General features: G+C 37.7%; 1 protein-coding gene across 2 annotated transcripts in view; it reads right to left on the reverse strand.

Annotated features, from left to right (window-relative positions):
- The window catches only part of LOC131369996 (NLR family CARD domain-containing protein 3-like), a 305,079-nt gene that overhangs the window by 32,306 nt on the left and 255,787 nt on the right, over positions 1-16,986 (reverse strand). For both annotated transcript variants that reach the window (XM_058416956.1, XM_058416957.1), the window contains one exon: positions 751-924. In XM_058416956.1, coding sequence (XP_058272939.1) covers positions 751-924 — 174 coding nt within the window. The remainder of the gene's footprint in view (positions 1-750; positions 925-16,986) is intronic.

The following is a 16,986-nucleotide window of genomic DNA, read 5'->3' on the forward strand; positions in this document are numbered from 1 at the left end:
TATCGGCATCACACAGTTGTCACCCAAATAAGGATGGGTTCCCTTTTGAGTCTGGTTCCTCTCAAGGTTTCTTCCTCTTACCATCTAAGGGAGTTTTTCCTTGCCACAGTCGCCTCAGTCACCTCAGGCTTGCTCACTTGGGATAACATCTAGGACTGTCTGTCTGTTTGTCTCTTTATATGTTTGTTGTTTTCTTATGTCGTTTCTCATGTAAAGCTGCTTTGAGACAATGCTCTTTGTTAAAAGCGCTATACAAATAAAATTGAATTGAATTGAATTGAATTGAATTGAATTGAATTGAATTGAATTGAATTGAAAGACAACACATAAGACTAGAACTTGGACTTTTCTATTCTACTTCTAATTCTACATGAAGTATTCACTACATATACACACTGTGTATGGTTATGAATGGGACAAATCAAATTTGACTTTAAAATGTTTTCAGTAACTTTTCCCTGCTTTACACATAATAATCTATATAATCTTTCTTTCTTTTATTTTAATCAGAGTTCACCTGAGAAGATCAGACTGTCAGTATTCAGACCTAAAACAGGATCAGACTCTAAATAGTTGTTGGAGAAGTTGTTAGTTCATTGGTGTATTTTTTTAACCCAGACTGTGAAAGTGTAAATGGTTTATTCAGTATTGACAAGAACAACTGTGACTGTGTTTTATTTATACAGAATGTCTTTATCTATTATTATGACCTGGATGAAAATTAGACCATGATTTATAATATGATCTTACCACAGTGTCTCCAGTTTACAGTGAGGATTCTCCAGTACAGCAGAGAGACTCTTCACTCCTGAGTCTCCTAGATTATTCTCAGACAGATACAGTTGTCTCAGGTGTGAGGGGTTTGATCTCAGAGCTGAAGTCAGAGCAGCACAGCCTTCATCTGAGATACCACACTCACTCAACCTGTAGAGAGACACAATGACACAGTCTTCATCAACAGATTAACAGTATAATTAACACTGAGCAGAACATTAGTGTCAGATGTGATATGAACAGTGGGTGGGCCTGGGTAAAACAGGGTGAGCACAGGTTTGAAAAGAAACTCAAAAGCCAACAGCCACTCAAAAGAACTTACATGACTGTAAAAAATGACCAATGAGGTGAAAGAGGTTTTGTTTTTAAATTACTAGTTTATGTAGCATGTATACACAACATGCACACACACACACACACACACACGCACACACACACACAACACACACACACACACACACACACACACACTGTAATGCAGCTTCTTAAAGCAGCAGATCCTAGAGAGTGAGAACAGGGCTTTATGAATAATGGTAACATTATAACAGAGATTATTTGGGTGGGCCAGAACTCCAAATTGGTGGGCCCAGGCCCAGAATTATTGATATTAAATTTACTATACTTTAAATCCAGCAAAACTTTTATAGCTAATGAGTCAGGTTTTGTAGAAACTTTTCCTTAGTTCTGGAGAGAAATCATTATCACTTAATGACTAATCTATTTGTTCTGAATGTTGTGCTTTTAGTGAGTTATTGTGACTCTCAGAGAGATGATCTTACCTCAGTGTCTCCACTTTACAGTGAGGATTCTCCAGTCCAGCAGAGATACTCTTCACTCCTGAGTCTCCTAGTTTATTCTTGGACAGATCCAGTGTTTTCACAGTCAGATGCAGTTCTCTCAGACTGGAGGTTTCTGATCTGAGCGCTGAGTCCAGAGCTGACCAACTTTTCTCTCCAAGTGAATCACACCTGATACTGAAGGAAATAAAATAAACATAATGAACTCACACTAGTATAATAATGAACCTTCTCATTTTCATAAATGCTGAAAGTACAAACACCAGTTAGAAAACATGATTTAAGGGACACTGCAGACAACATCTAAAACTGAACCATCAATACATCTGTTGTAAACATCCTCAGGGCCGTTTCTTCCTGTAAGTGGTATAAGTGTTAGCTTAGGGCCCCTGGACCACCAGGAGACACCATGAGTTTACTATCATTTGGTGAGATATCTGGTGTGTAAAAACTAGGGGTGCTCCGATCAGGATTTTTGGGGCCGATCACCGATCAATAGAAGCTGTATCGTCCGATACCAATTACAGGATCTATTTGAAGCCTTATTATGTAGCATTATTTATTAAACTATATTTAACAATAATGTAAAATAAGTATTGAAATTATACGAAGAGGAATATCTTGAACTGACAACTGTATTTATTCGCAAGCTAAAACGTAAAACATAGCAGCCTGTGCTTGGTCAGTAATTGGGAACAGCTAGGAGCTGGACAAATACAACTTTCCTGCAGATTATATAAAAATAAATAAAACAACAGACAGAACAAACAGAGTCTAACTAGACACTAACTGATGTTATGTGGTCCTTCATAAGGCTGTAAACACTGTTTGGTATAACTGCAGCAGGCATACATCCGTGAAATATTTTCACCCTGGCATAGTGTAACGTGAGTCCAAGTAGGACATGAGTCGCTGGAACCCTTCATCTTCCACAATAGACAGCGGACTCTGTCATCCATGTCTTTATGGACCTTGCTTTGTGCACTGGTGCACAGTCATGTTGGAAGAGGAAGGGGCCAGCTCCAAACTGTTCCCACAAAGTTGGGAGCATGGAATTGTCCAAAATGTCTTGGTATGCTGAAGCATTCAGAGTTCCTTTCACTGGAACTAAGGGGCCAAGCCCAGCTCCTGAAAAACAACCCCACACCATAATCCCCCCTCCACCAAACTTTACACTTGGCACAATGCAGTCAGACAAGTACCGTTCTCCTGGCAACCGCCAAACCCAGACTCGTCCATCAGATTGCCAGATGGAGAAGCGCGATTCGTCACTCCAGAGAACGCGTCTCCACTGCTCTAGAGTCCAGTGGCAGCGTGCTTTACACCACTGCATCCGACGCTTTGCATTGCACTTGGTGATGTATGGCTTGGATGCAGCTGCTCGGCCATGGAAACCCATTCCATGAAGCTCTCTGCGCACTGTTCTTGAGCTAATCTGAAGGCCACATGAAGTTTGGAGGTCTGTAGCGATTGACTCTGCAGAAAGTTGGCGACCTCTTCGCACTATGCGCCTCAGCATTCGCTGACCGTCGGTTTACGTGGCCTACCACTTCGTGGCTGAGTTGCTGTCGTTCCCAAACACTTCCACATTCTTATAATACAGCTGACAGTTGACTGTGGAATATTTAGGAGCGAGGAAATTTCACGACTGGATTTGTTGCACAGGTGGCATCTTATCACAGTTCCACGCTGGAATTCACTGAGCTCCTGAGAGCGACCCATTCTTTCACAAATGTTTGTAAAAACAGTCTGCATGCCTAGGTGCTTGATTTTATACACCTGTGGCCATGGAAGTGATTGGAATACCTGATTGTGATTATTTGGATGGGTGAGCGAATACTTTTGGCAATATAGTGTATATATATGCTACCCAGGGGAGATTCTAGGATTTTCATTTAATTTTCATTTTTCAGCCCCCAATGAGGGTATAATAGTAAAAATAAATAAATAAATAAAATAAAATAAACGTTTGATTAACAGGGTGGATGGTAAACTTATTGAATAGATGTGTATAACATTTGAGTACTGAATAAGCCAAATACGAGTCTTCCTGATCACACACACACACACACTTGTCCTCTGATCAGACAGGGAGGAGACGAAGTCTGCCGCCGTTTTCATATGAAAGGGGACTGAGGTGATCACCAATTTGTGTACAGTTTATGGAGAATCGCAGAATTTTAGGAGGGCTGAGTAGAAATGCTAGGGAGGCTAAAGCCCCACTAAAAATGGCCTAGCGATGCCCATGCTGCTACCATATGCTTTCTACTACCACATGCGATTTAGTACGACTGTGCTTAATATCATTTATCTGATCAGTGGAAGTTTCTGTCACCGACGACGTGGACATCTTCTCGGTATTTCTTTTGATCAGACACACCATCAACTTTTCTCGTGGATTAAAAAAAATGAAAATATGTTTGACAGTCTCTTTGACATTTTTAAAATATCATATTTATTTAGGTAGATCAATAAACCATTCTTTCTTTCCGCTGCTCACTGCGCGTGAAACAATAATCACCAACCAATGAGAGTAATTGTAAAGTTAAGAAAGCTGATTTTTCAAAAACATATGTTGAGGACCAATAGCTAAATGTTACCTCTAAGTGTATCTGCATAAACCCACTCCGACTTGCTCGCTGTCTTTCACTCACTCATTCACACACATGCGCACGCGCACACACACACATACGCTGTCAGGTCACCAGGCACAAGTTAATGCCGGATCGATTAAAATAAATACCGGAACGCAAAAGACGAAAATCGGACATTTTCCGGAACAGGATCCGGCTCAAGTTAAGCACTGCCTCTCACCCAATTCCTTTCTTCCATTATCATTCATACTACTTTTTACCCATTAAAGATTTTAGACCAGCTGATCTTATGTGCTGTTTATTGTCTGACTGAAGATCAGTAATTTCTATCTTGTACAACCTTAGTGCTTTTTATTTTACCTGCTGCTTCCTGCAATGCCTTTGTTACTTTGATTGGGTCTTTCTGTTTCATCTTGTCCAGCAGTAAAAGATCTTGGTGTGATTATTGACTCTGGTCTTTAATTTGAAGCTCATGTAGATAATATCACTAGGGTAGCCTTCTTTCATCTCAGAAATATTGCCAAGATAAGAAATATGATGTCACTTCATGATGCAGAAAAACTAGTTCATGCTTTTGTTAGCTCTAGGTTGGATTATTGTAATGCCTTACTGTCTGGATGTTCCAGTAGGAGCATGAACAAGCTCCAGTTAGTCCAGGACACAGCAGCTAGAGTCCTAACTAGAACCAGAAGATATGAACACATCACTTCTATCTTAGCCACACTACATTGGCTCCCAGTCAAATTTCATTGATTATAAAATACTATTACTGACCTAGAAAGAACTGAATGGTCTCATGCCACAGTACCTGAGTGATCTTTTGGTTATTTATGATCTGCCACGCCTACTCCGATCAAAAGTTGCATGCTTTTTGCAAGCTTTTTCTTACAAAGCCCCACAGTTATGGAACAGCGTTCCAATTAGTGTTCAGGATTCAGACACAGTCTCAGTGTTTAAGTCGAGGCTGAAGACACATTTGTTTAGTCAAGCTTTCTATGAATAGTTTATTTTTAGGTGAAGGAGCAGATCTGGAAGGTTCATGGGCATAGAGTGTTTGATGAGTGTTTGATGTTTGGATTATGTCCAAACACACACACACACACACACAAGCATACATAATATTCTCTCTCGCTCTCTCTCTCTATCTATCTATCTGTCTATCTATACATGCTACTCCTGCGCTCCCAGTGTTCCAGTGCTTCTTCTCTCCAGACCTGCCTGATCCATCCTGATGCTCTACTTCTGGTTGGAGTCTCATCACTTGGTTGTGCTCACCGCTGCTGAGGATGAACCCACATAGACTTCCTGGAGATATATGGGACTGCTGTGTGATAGAACTAACTGGAGACTATGGTTCTGGCTTTGAACTGCTGTTGTCAGTCTTGTTGCTGTTGAACATTTGACGGCCTATAATGAATTCTATTATATTATTATTATTATATTATTATTATATTACGCAAATTTAGAAGTTGCTTAAAAGCTCATGGTTACACAACACCACTTGACTGTATACAGCTATAGAAAAGACATTATTTATAATCCCACTCTCAGTGTTTATAATGATTTATAATCATACTCTCCCAGTGTTTATAATGATTTATAATCCCTCTCTCAGTGTTTATAATGATTTAAAATCCCTCTCAGTGTTTATAATGATTTAAAATCCCACTCTCTGTGTTTTGTAATGATTTATAATCCCTCTCTCTGTGTTTATAATGATTTATAATCCCACTTTCTGTGTTTATAATGATTTATAATCATACTCTCCCAGTGTTTATAATGATTTATAATCATACTCTCCCAGTGTTTATAATGATTTATAATCCCTCTCTCAGTGTTTATAATGATTTAAAATCCCACTCTCTGTGTTTTGTAATGATTTATAATCCCTCTCTCTGTGTTTATAATGATTTATAATCCCACTTTTTGTGTTTATAATGATTTATAATCCCACTCTCTGGTGTTTATAATGCAGGCTTGGTACGTAATCCACTAGAGAGAACAATACTTCGCAGTGAACGATAGGCAGCGTGCTGCTTAATTAACCGAGTAAGACAGGAAGTGAGTTCGCAAACATCAATATTCGGGTGATGGCTCCCTCTGGCGCTCTGGTTCTGCATGCATCGTTACATTTATAATGATTTATAATGATTTATAATCCCACTCTCAGTGTTTATAATGATTTACATAAAATATCAACAACAATAACAACAACAACAATATTACTATTATTATAAAAATATAAATAAAAATGTTTCCTCTAACAAGTATAAGGCTTTTCAAAAGTCAGCTTTCTATGAAAGGCCATTTCCACCTCACAACTAAAAACTAATAATAAATCAAAATTGTTTTGGGATTAAAATTTTGTATAATTGCAGTTAACATGGTTCTGTCTGTCTGGTGGAATGTCCACATGTTTAATAGCTGACCTTCAGACATTTTTATTCTCTATTTTATCTATTTACATTAACTCCACTCTGTATCACTTTCAGGTCAAAACATCTCAAAGTTCATATTACTCAGAGTGTTTTCAGTTTCTCTCTTTCTAACACTGTAACAGTAGAACAGTTTTATTCAGCTTTACTTACATTGCTTTTCTGGAGGCTGTGATCACAGGCATCATCTTCAGAACAACAGTTTCTGTTATCTTATCTGTACTGATATATTTACTCAGGTTAAACTCTTCCAGCTCCTGTGCTGAGGTCAGTAACACAAACACCAGAGCAGACCACTGTGAAGAAGAGAGTTCACTTTGTTTTCCAGATTTCAGGTAGTGCTGGATTTCCTCCACTAGAGAATTATCACCCAGTTCATTCAGACAGTGGAACAGATTGATGGATTTCTCTGTAGGAAGTTCTTCACTTATCTTCCCCTTAATGTACTGAACTGTTTCCTCTATGCTCTGGGGGCTACTTCCTGTCTGTGTTACTAAAGCATGTAAGAGTTTCTGATTGGACTCCAGTGAGAGACCCAGAAGAAAGCGAAGGAAAAGATCCAGATGTCCAGTCTGACTTTCTAAAGCCTGATCTATAGAATTCTTGTGTAAATTACACTGTTTAATGAATGGATACAGATGACTAACAATTTTCTCGTGAATCTTGAATTTCAGGTGTACATACAGAGCTGCGAGGTGCTCCTGAATACTCAGATGAACAAAGCAGTACACTTTACTCTGGTGAAGTCCAAACTCCTCTCTGAAGATCTGTGTACACACACCTGAGTACACTGCTGCTTCTCTCACATCAATGCCACACTCTCTCAGGTCTTCCTCATAGAAGATCAGGTTCCCTTTCATCAGCTGCTGAAAAGCCAGTTCTCCCAGTTTAAGAAGCATTTCTTCATCACTCTCCTGCTTCTTTGTGTATTTTTCTCTTATGTTTTTTGTCTGAATGATGAGGAAGTGTGTGTACATTTGAGTCAGAGTCTTGGGGATCTCTCCACTCCCTGCTTCACCCAACATTCTCTCTAGAACAGTGGCTGAAATCCAGCAGAAGACTGGGATGTGGCACATGATGTAGAGGCTTCTTAATGACTTCAGGTGTGTGATGATGTTATTGGCCAGGATCTGGTCACTGATCCTCTTCCTGAAATACTCCTCCTTCTGTGGTTCACTGAACCCTTGTACCTCTGTGACTCGATGCACACATTCAGAGGGGATTTGATCAGCTGCTGCTGGTCGGGAGGTGATCCAGATGAGAGCAGAGGGAAGCAGATTCCCTTTAATCAGGTTTATCAGCAGCACCGGCACTGATGCTGATTCAGTTACATCACACACTATCACTGTGTTCTGGAAATCTAGAGGAAAACGACACTCATCCAATCCGTCAAAAATGAACAGAACCTTTTCCAAACTGGACATTTCTGTTTCTTTTGTGTCCTTAAAACAGAACTGAAGGAGCTCCATCAGACTCAGTTTCTGGTCCTTCATCAAGTTCAGCTCTCTGAAAGGAAGTGGAAATATGAGGTGGATGTCCTGATTTTCTTTCCCTTCAGCCCAGTCCAGAATGAACTTCTGCACAGAGACTGTTTTTCCGATGCCAGCGACTCCCTTTGTCAGAACAGTTCTGATGGGTTCATCTTGTTCAGATAAAGGCTTAAAGATGTCGTTGCATATGATTGGTGTTTCCTCTATTGTTGTTCTCCTGGATGCTGCCTCGATCTGTCTCACCACATGTTCATTATTGACTTCTCCACTGTCTCCCTCTGTGATGTAGAGCTCTGTGTAGATCTCATTCAGGAGGGTTTGGGTTCCCGGGTTTATTATCACTCCATTCAAACACTGAAGCTTCTTCATCAGATTTAATTTGAACTTTTTCTGGAATTCATTTACAGCCACAGATTCTGGGTCATGCCTGTGATATGGTGAAGCAGGAAGATGTGGTGAGACATGGGCTTCAATTATTAGACTTTAAGATCACTTTTTTCTGACTGGTTACCACAGATAGTTCTTTATAATGTTCTCACTATGTGTTTACTTTCATCTACTGTATGTTTTCTATAATCTAATCACTCTGTAGTTAATAACAGCAGAGAGGTTTATAATACCAGTGTGTCAGAGTCACAGTCATGTTGGTTTGATCTTACCCTGTATCTGTGGTGATCATTTCTCTTCTGTCTCCTGCCTTCTGTAGAACACTGGGAACAAAAAGTGGAGTTGATCAGATACATCACTTCACCTATTTTAATTCTAGTTATTCTAGGTTTATTTCTGTGTGTCTGTTCAGGATGTGACTGAATACAGCACTCTGAATGAACAGGTAATGTGTTCTAAACAGATACAAATACAGATACAGTTTTTAAGAAATCTTGTCTGAAAGGTTCACAGGTATAAAATCCCTAACTATAGCCAGTATAATACTACAGCCTGGATGTGACACCAGTCCATCAAACATAGGGGCAATTTATGTTCACCAATCCACCTACTGGCATGTGTTTGGGAGGTGGGAGGAAAGCGGAGAACCTGAAGGAAACATACATGGACAAGGGGAGAACATGTGAAACTCCACACAGACAGACACTGGAGACCCTGGAGCTGTGAGGCAGCAACTTGTATTTCATCAAAATAATAAAAACAATAATATTGTAATAATAACTCAATAATAAAAACACATTTCTGTCAGTCTGCAAATATTTTCATTATCTTTCTGTATGACTTCTGAAATTTTCATTCACTGCTTTTCCCTGTCTCAGTATTAAGTCTCAGATTAAAGTATTAAGTATTTACAATATTTACACATTTACACTCACACTGAAATTTACACTACATATATTTATATATTAACTAAAAGTATCAACACTAAAACTTATACTGTATAATCTAAATATCAGAAATATTAAAATTGCTGCTAATGACTGTGTAGTGTGGCCTTTAAAGGGGAACTTCAGACAAAATCTAAAATTGAACCACTGAGTGTTTTAAACATCCTGCTCATGTCTTACAGTGATCACACAGCAGCTCTGTAGATTTACTGACTGAATTCTGGTGTAACTCTAGAAGATTGGTATCCTGTCACTGGATAAATGATGCTATGCGGTGGTCTAGCCTGCAATGACCCCAAATATATTTGGACACTTAAGCCATTACAAACACATGAATCTCACTGCATTACAAAACAACATGTGAAACCAAGTGACATTTATTTTAAAGACACCATTAGCACACTTTCCAAGTAAAACATTCAGCAAAAACTTTTAGACATTAAATAAGACAAAAATGTTTTTAGACTCTTAATAGTGGCTTTATTAAGGTCACAGTTACAGTGTTTTAGTATGTATTTTGTTATTCTGTTTATCTAGTTAAATTTCTCTTTAAGTGTGACTTTAGCAGTGACATTAACAGTGAGGAGACGTTACCTGTGTAGAAGTGAGGAGTCTCCATCTTTAAACCTCAGAGGAAGATCCATAGACTGATCACTCTTCATGGAGATACAGCTGGGTGCTGATGATTCTGATCTCTTTCCCTGGAGTTTACTGTACAACATTATAGACAGTCCTTTACTCATTTATATACACTCCTTACTGTTTTAACTCACTTCTTAATTTAATGAGGATTTTTTTAAATTAGTTTTTAATTAAACTTTCCTTACAGTAAACAGAATACATTTTTATTGTTAAGTAGTGACTGTTACATTTTTAATAATATTAAAATCTTTGGTTAAATTCTTTCATATATGTTCACTAAATAATTTAGATATGAATATTTAATGACTAGAACACAAGGATGTTGTAGGTTACCGTTTTTTTGATGGTGGGGAAACATTATCTGTGTCTAGATCAGGAGTCTCCATCTCTGAATATTAGTAAAGTTTGCACAAACACACAGCTGAGTCCTGAAGAGTCTGAACTCTTCTGCTGGAATGGATCACACTCCTAGAAAACACACAAACAAATGTGCAGTTAAACTTTCACACAATAGTTTTCACATCTTTATTCTTAAAGAAAAATGCTGCTCCTTTAGTTTAAAAATGAATGATTGGCCTACACACAGGGTCTGACCTCTCACTTTCTCTTCACCAAGTCATTCATTTATTCATTTTCAGTGCTTTATCCTGATCAGGGTCCCAGTGAATCTGGAGACGAACCTGTAAACAAACACACACACCCAAACACACACAGACACACACAGACACACACTGTTGTCCAACAGATAAAGGAAACTACCCAGACACAATAACAGATGGGCAAGTAAAACCTTTTATTGTGTCCCAACTTACTGTTGCTTCAGCAGGGCGCTCCTTTTCTAAACTGAAGCTAATAAAAAATTATTTGCGGAGCACCATGGCGCAGAACAGATTGTCCGGACTTGCCATTCTGTCCATTGAAAATAACCGAAGCCGTAAACTGAACACCAAGGATATTGTGGATCAATTTGCTGAACGAAATTCGAATACAAAAAATCATCAAGGCAAATTAGTTGCCTCAAAGCTTAGTTTAGTCCATTTACTGTAACTACACACAGAGCACTGTGTTTCCCCACGGAGCATTATTACTGACACACAACACTCTAAACTTGGGGAGAAAACAGCAAGGGGTGAGAAGATTCAGGCCAAAGAAAACGGCAGAAAGTTTTAAAGTTTGGGATCATTTCACACTAAAACAGACAGAAAACTCTGTACAGTGTGATTACTGTAAGACTGAACTGGTGTACCACAACACTACAAGATCCATACTTCAATATCTCATTCGAAAACACACAGTCCCCGCTTCAAGTCCACGGAGTCGACACAAGCTTCACACTTAGCTTAAATCAATATGATTGTTAGTTGAAATTAAGGCCCGTAAAAATGTATGTCGAAAAGTATGTAGAGAGACATTTAAGAGGGTTTATTCTCCAAATAACTCTAATTTCATGTTACAGAAAAATGTGTCAAGAAATTTGATGTGTATGGACTCTTGTTCTTGTTCCAAGTTTCCTTCCTGTCCACTAATTTTTGCCTCTTACAAAAGCCACAAAGTCTTCCAGGAGGACAGGAAAGGATTATGTCATGCTTCAGCTGCAGTTAGACTGAAACCTCAAAGTTAATTATTATTATTATTATTATTATTATTATTATTATTATTATTATTTTGTTTTAGGTTGTACTATGTTTACCTTTTTTGAAGTATTTAAGTTTCTTTTATTTATATATTTGTATTTGCATCCTGAATGTCAATTAAATGCATTAAATGGGTTTAGATTTTATTTTCATTTTTCTAAATAGGAAACAACTTAGTTGTTCATTTTAAGAGACCTGTCTCTTGCATATTTAGTATTCCTCTTTAATAAAGAAAAAGTGCTTGTTATCCGATTCCTCGATTAATCGATGGAATAATCGGTAGAATTCGATTAGTAAAATAATCGATAGCTGCAGCCCTAGTAGTGTTTTCTTTTTTACATGTTGCGCCGCTGTGCCACGTTTGTATTTGCACACACACTAGTTTATGATTGACGGTGTGAAGTGTGGTTGATGTTTATTTTAGACTTGTTTTTCTGTTCTGTTTGGGAAAATGTATTTGGTTGTTTGGTTGTGTTTTGGTATTTGGCCTCTTGGAATGGGAGAGGGCCTGTACAAATATTTCTGCATATGGGTCTGTGGCTGATTTACTACACCACTGGTTATACGGATCTATTAACAACAGCCGCAGCTTTCAGAAAAATACCTTTTAGTTTTACTTCTTTTACGATTTTACTTATTTTACTTTAGAAAAACTAAATGCACACGGACTCACACTTATAAAACTATATTCCCCAAACAGCTTAATGTTTATTTTACGATAAATTAAAGAGCGGAAGCTGAAAGGTCTGTAGAGTTCATACACCATCAGAACAGCTGTAAAGATTTACTACATCTGATTTCACACCACTTTAATATACAATATATCCACATTCTTCTAACATAAAGTCGTTAAAAATAAACAAATAACTCACCTTTAGTCAACAGTCCTTGTTCTGTGACATTAATATCCCCGATTCTGCCTGGAGATTTGTAACTTTTGCAAACGGACAAAATGGAGTCGAGGCGGAGAGAGAAACACTTTCACTTTGGAAGGATTCATTACGAGGGATGTGTCGTTCCGGACTGAGTCGACTCTTTGAGTCGGTTCATTTGGTAGGAAACTGATTCACAAATGTAACGGTGGAAAGAAGTGCGTTCATACACTCTCAAAACAAATGAGTTTAAAACAACACACCGTGCTATTTCCTATAGACACCATATAGACAAAAGTATTGGGACACCTGATCATTACTAACAGGGATTTTAATGACACGGTGTTCTAATTACATAGAGATTAATATGGAGCTTGACCCGTTTGCAGCTAACAGCTGTCACTCTTCTGGACAGGCTTTGGAACTCATTGTTTATTGAATCAGCAGGATGTTGGTGACTTTTACACACCATGCACTTCTGTTACTGGAATATCTACAGTAGTGGGGATGAAATTTCACAAACTGACTCATTGTAAAAGTGGCATCCTATCACACATTGACGGACTGGGACAATAATTCAGGCCGGGAATTTGACTCCATCCCAGGCCACATTTGCTGCCGCCGTTACCACCACCCTATTCATGTTACCACAAGACTGCTAATCTTGTAGGCTATTCCTATTAGTTGATTAGTTGATGAGTAAAAGGTAGACTAGCAGACGAATTATAAATGAATAAACAGGTCTAAATGAACCCTCGAAAACTCAGTAGGAATACACCATCTATACTACCACACCACAGATAAGTATATACTTGGCTTACACTTTTAAAAAAGGGATAAGAGATACACATTCAAATGCTGAAATATGTTTTATGTATTTCCAATGATCAAGTACAGTATATCAAAAGTATCAGAAACACAAACTTAACAAAAGCTATGACAGTGTAAGCAACAGATAACAATGTTCACTCAATGGCATAAGAACAGACCAGTGAGAGTAAACAGTAAGTAATTAGCAGACATTAGTACACCAAAAAAAGAAAAGAAATTTCTGGTGAAATTTGGCAAATAGAAAATCCTGTATCCCCATCTCTAAAACAGTGTGCTAGATTGTAATTTTCTAAGATGTTGCAACAAGCTCTTTTAAAACTTCTATCTGTATAAGATTATTTTGTGAACACCATTAGCTTGCAGTGGAATTATTAGGCGATAGTTAGCCATGCTGTAGATGCGCGTGTTTAGGTAATTCATTTTCAGTGATTCAAAAAAATCATGACCCTCTAACACTTACACCCTCTATTCTACTTCTATGCTATCTACCTGATTTCTTTTATTTATTATATAAAAACCTTGACCCACTAACACTAGTATTCTCTATTCTATCTACTTTTTATTCTTTTTATTTATTATGCAAAACATGCTGCATGTACTGTGTTAGACTAAGCGAGACTTGTCACAGCACAGCACTTACATGTTGTTGCTCGTTTGTTGGTTTGATTTTATCGATTGTAAGTTGCTTGAAAGCGTCCATCTGCTAAATGATGATGTAAATGTCATGTAAATGTAATACTGACTGACCTGCTCCCCATATTCGAGTGCACACTCTTAGGTCACTCTTGCGGTACTCTGACGTTCTCTACCAGCTCGGTCTGCGCAGCACCGCTTCAAGTCGAACACACCTATTACCTGCCTCTGGAAATACTGAACCCCTTCTAAAAATTATTAATTCTTCCCTTAGTACTGGCTATGTGCCTGAATCTTTTAAGCTAGCAGTTATCAAACCCCTGATTAAAAAACCGGACCTCGACCCCTGTCAACTGTCTAACTATAGACCAATATCAAACCTGCCCTTTATCTCCAAGATCCTAGAAAAGGCTGTAGCAAAGCAGTTATGTTCATACCTGCATAGAAATAACATTTATGAAATGTATCAGTCAGGATTTAGACCTCATCATAGCACAGAAACAGCACTGGTTAAAGTGGTCAATGACCTGTTACTGGCTTCTGATCAGGGTTGTGCCTCCATACTGGTGCTACTGGATCTTAGTGCAGCTTCTGACACCATTGACCACACTATTCTACTTGATAGGCTAGAACATGTTAGAACACAGTAAATTTCAGAATGATTTTATTTTTAGATAATCTGCTCCTAACATGGATGCTGTATGTGCATGCTGTTAGAAAAAGAAAGTCCAATTTGTTTTCCCTATTAAAAAATATTATACATCAATCATTTACATTACCCTATGTGTACTGTTCTTTTATTAATTAAAAAAGTTGCTAACATTTGTTCTTTGGTTTTATTTTCTTTAGGTTTGTTTTGTCTTTATGGGACATTATATCACAGAACGTTCCCCTAACGTTAGCATATGGTTCCCGTTTGGTTATTTTTTTTTTATAATCGAAAACTAACCTTCCCAGATGTTGTTTTTCTTATTTTAAATAACCTGAATAGAATCTACAGAACGTTCTCTATTGGTTATTTTTAGGTTTTGTTTAAATGACCATTAGGGAGTTTTTGATGAAGGAACTCACCTTAAACATTAAATGTATGCGATTTGAGGTAAACATGCATTAATGACAGATATGTTAAAAATCCTAATTTTCACAGCTGAAACTAATGTTAAACACACATACAGTCCTCTAACGAAATCATGTGTGTAAAATTAAAATCTTAAAACTGAGTTTAATTTTATTAACGAACTATGATCAGGTCCGTAGTTCCACAATCCTGAGAAAATATTACATTACCATGATCAGGCAGTAGAGGGCGCTCATGCACAATGCTGTTAGTGTTTGCTTACCCTTTTCCTACAAGGCCCCAGCAGAAGCTCCCATTTCAGGTCAGGAAGCAATTTACTAGTCAACTGATGAGATGATCCAAGTCTGTTAGATTAAGGAATGTAAAGTGTTGGAACTACTCACAACTGTGTATGAGCATATTATCAATATCACACACATCACCTGACAAATATTTGTCACATACACGCGCTAAATCATGTTTTGCTTAACCAGTAATTATTTATATTTGACTTACAGTGCAGTCATAAATTTTGTCATCTGATAACTGCTACCCTGTGTCTGAAAGGAACAGTGGGGATCAAACACTGCATATCCATCTGTAGAATATGTCTTTAGGGTACTGATGGAAATAAGACATGAAAACATGGAGGAAATAGTGGCCAAACTGTTACTTCACACAAATGGACTGGAGAAACACTCAGCTAACTGGAAAAGATGATAGACGACATTATCAAAATATGCAATGGTTAACATTGCTGGCATATAATTTAGTGTGAAACTGAAAACCCTACTTCAGTTATACAACTGGGCAAAAACTTTTATTAAAATAGGAACAAACAAAATTAAATAACAGAACAAACAGCTTTATTTTGGCAGGAACAATGAAAGGAACAACTGAGCAAATAGTTTTATTAAAACAGGAACAATAATAGGGTTAAAAAACAGAGCAAGTTTTTAGAAGAATGGTGTGAGAGGGGAGAACAGAGTGTAAAGATGAAACAGCTCCAGCTTCACACACAACGTGTTTCTGCAAAAGTTCACAACAAAATATCTCATTAGGTTTGTTACTGACCTCCCAGGGGAATACAAAAGGAGAAAGACCAACAGAAAGAACATTGCTGAAAACTAAGCAATGTAAAAATACTTAATACAGTAGTAGTCAGTGATAGTGTGTGTATATTTTATATTAAGAGATCCATTGGTCAGCAGCTCTAGAACTATCCAATGGAGATAAAGAATTAGCTCCCTATTGGAAACATGGAAATGCTGATTTCAGTTGGCTGCTATTTAGATATTTATTTATAAAAACCCAGAATTTAAAACCAGTGCTTCCCAACAACTTTCTATTTAGATATCTCCCTTGTGTGACACTTAATTCAGGTCTTGAAATCAATTTTCTAATCAACTGATAAATTGTTATACAGTGCATCCAGAAAGTATTCACAGCACTTCACCTTTTCCACATTTTGTTGTGTTACAGCCTGATTCCAAAATGGATTAAATTTATTATTTTCCTCTAAATTCTACAAACAATACCCCATAATGACAACACACTGACAATAGACTTACCCATCCCAGGATAAAGACAAAAAACGACCAATAAAGATGTGGCATTATCAATAAAAATTCATTGTTTTGTTAGTGTGAATGATTAGCAGCATCTGAAATGATGATAGTAGATGTGTTGATGTGTCTAGAGCAGTCAAATGGGATATTTATGTATAAACAACTATGGGATTAACTAGTAGCCAATTAGCTTGGCTTGTAACCCACTTTGTCATGGACATTCTGCTAGCAGAGATAGGATGTTCTACCTTTCCAAGCCTTTGTTACACTGCTTTTAATTGCTTTTTTTACTACACAGTATTGTCAAGTGCATTTGCAAAACCCA

The sequence above is a fragment of the Hemibagrus wyckioides genome, linkage group LG19 (genome assembly GCF_019097595.1).
Source record: "Hemibagrus wyckioides isolate EC202008001 linkage group LG19, SWU_Hwy_1.0, whole genome shotgun sequence".
Taxonomy (NCBI): Eukaryota; Metazoa; Chordata; class Actinopteri; order Siluriformes; family Bagridae; genus Hemibagrus; species Hemibagrus wyckioides.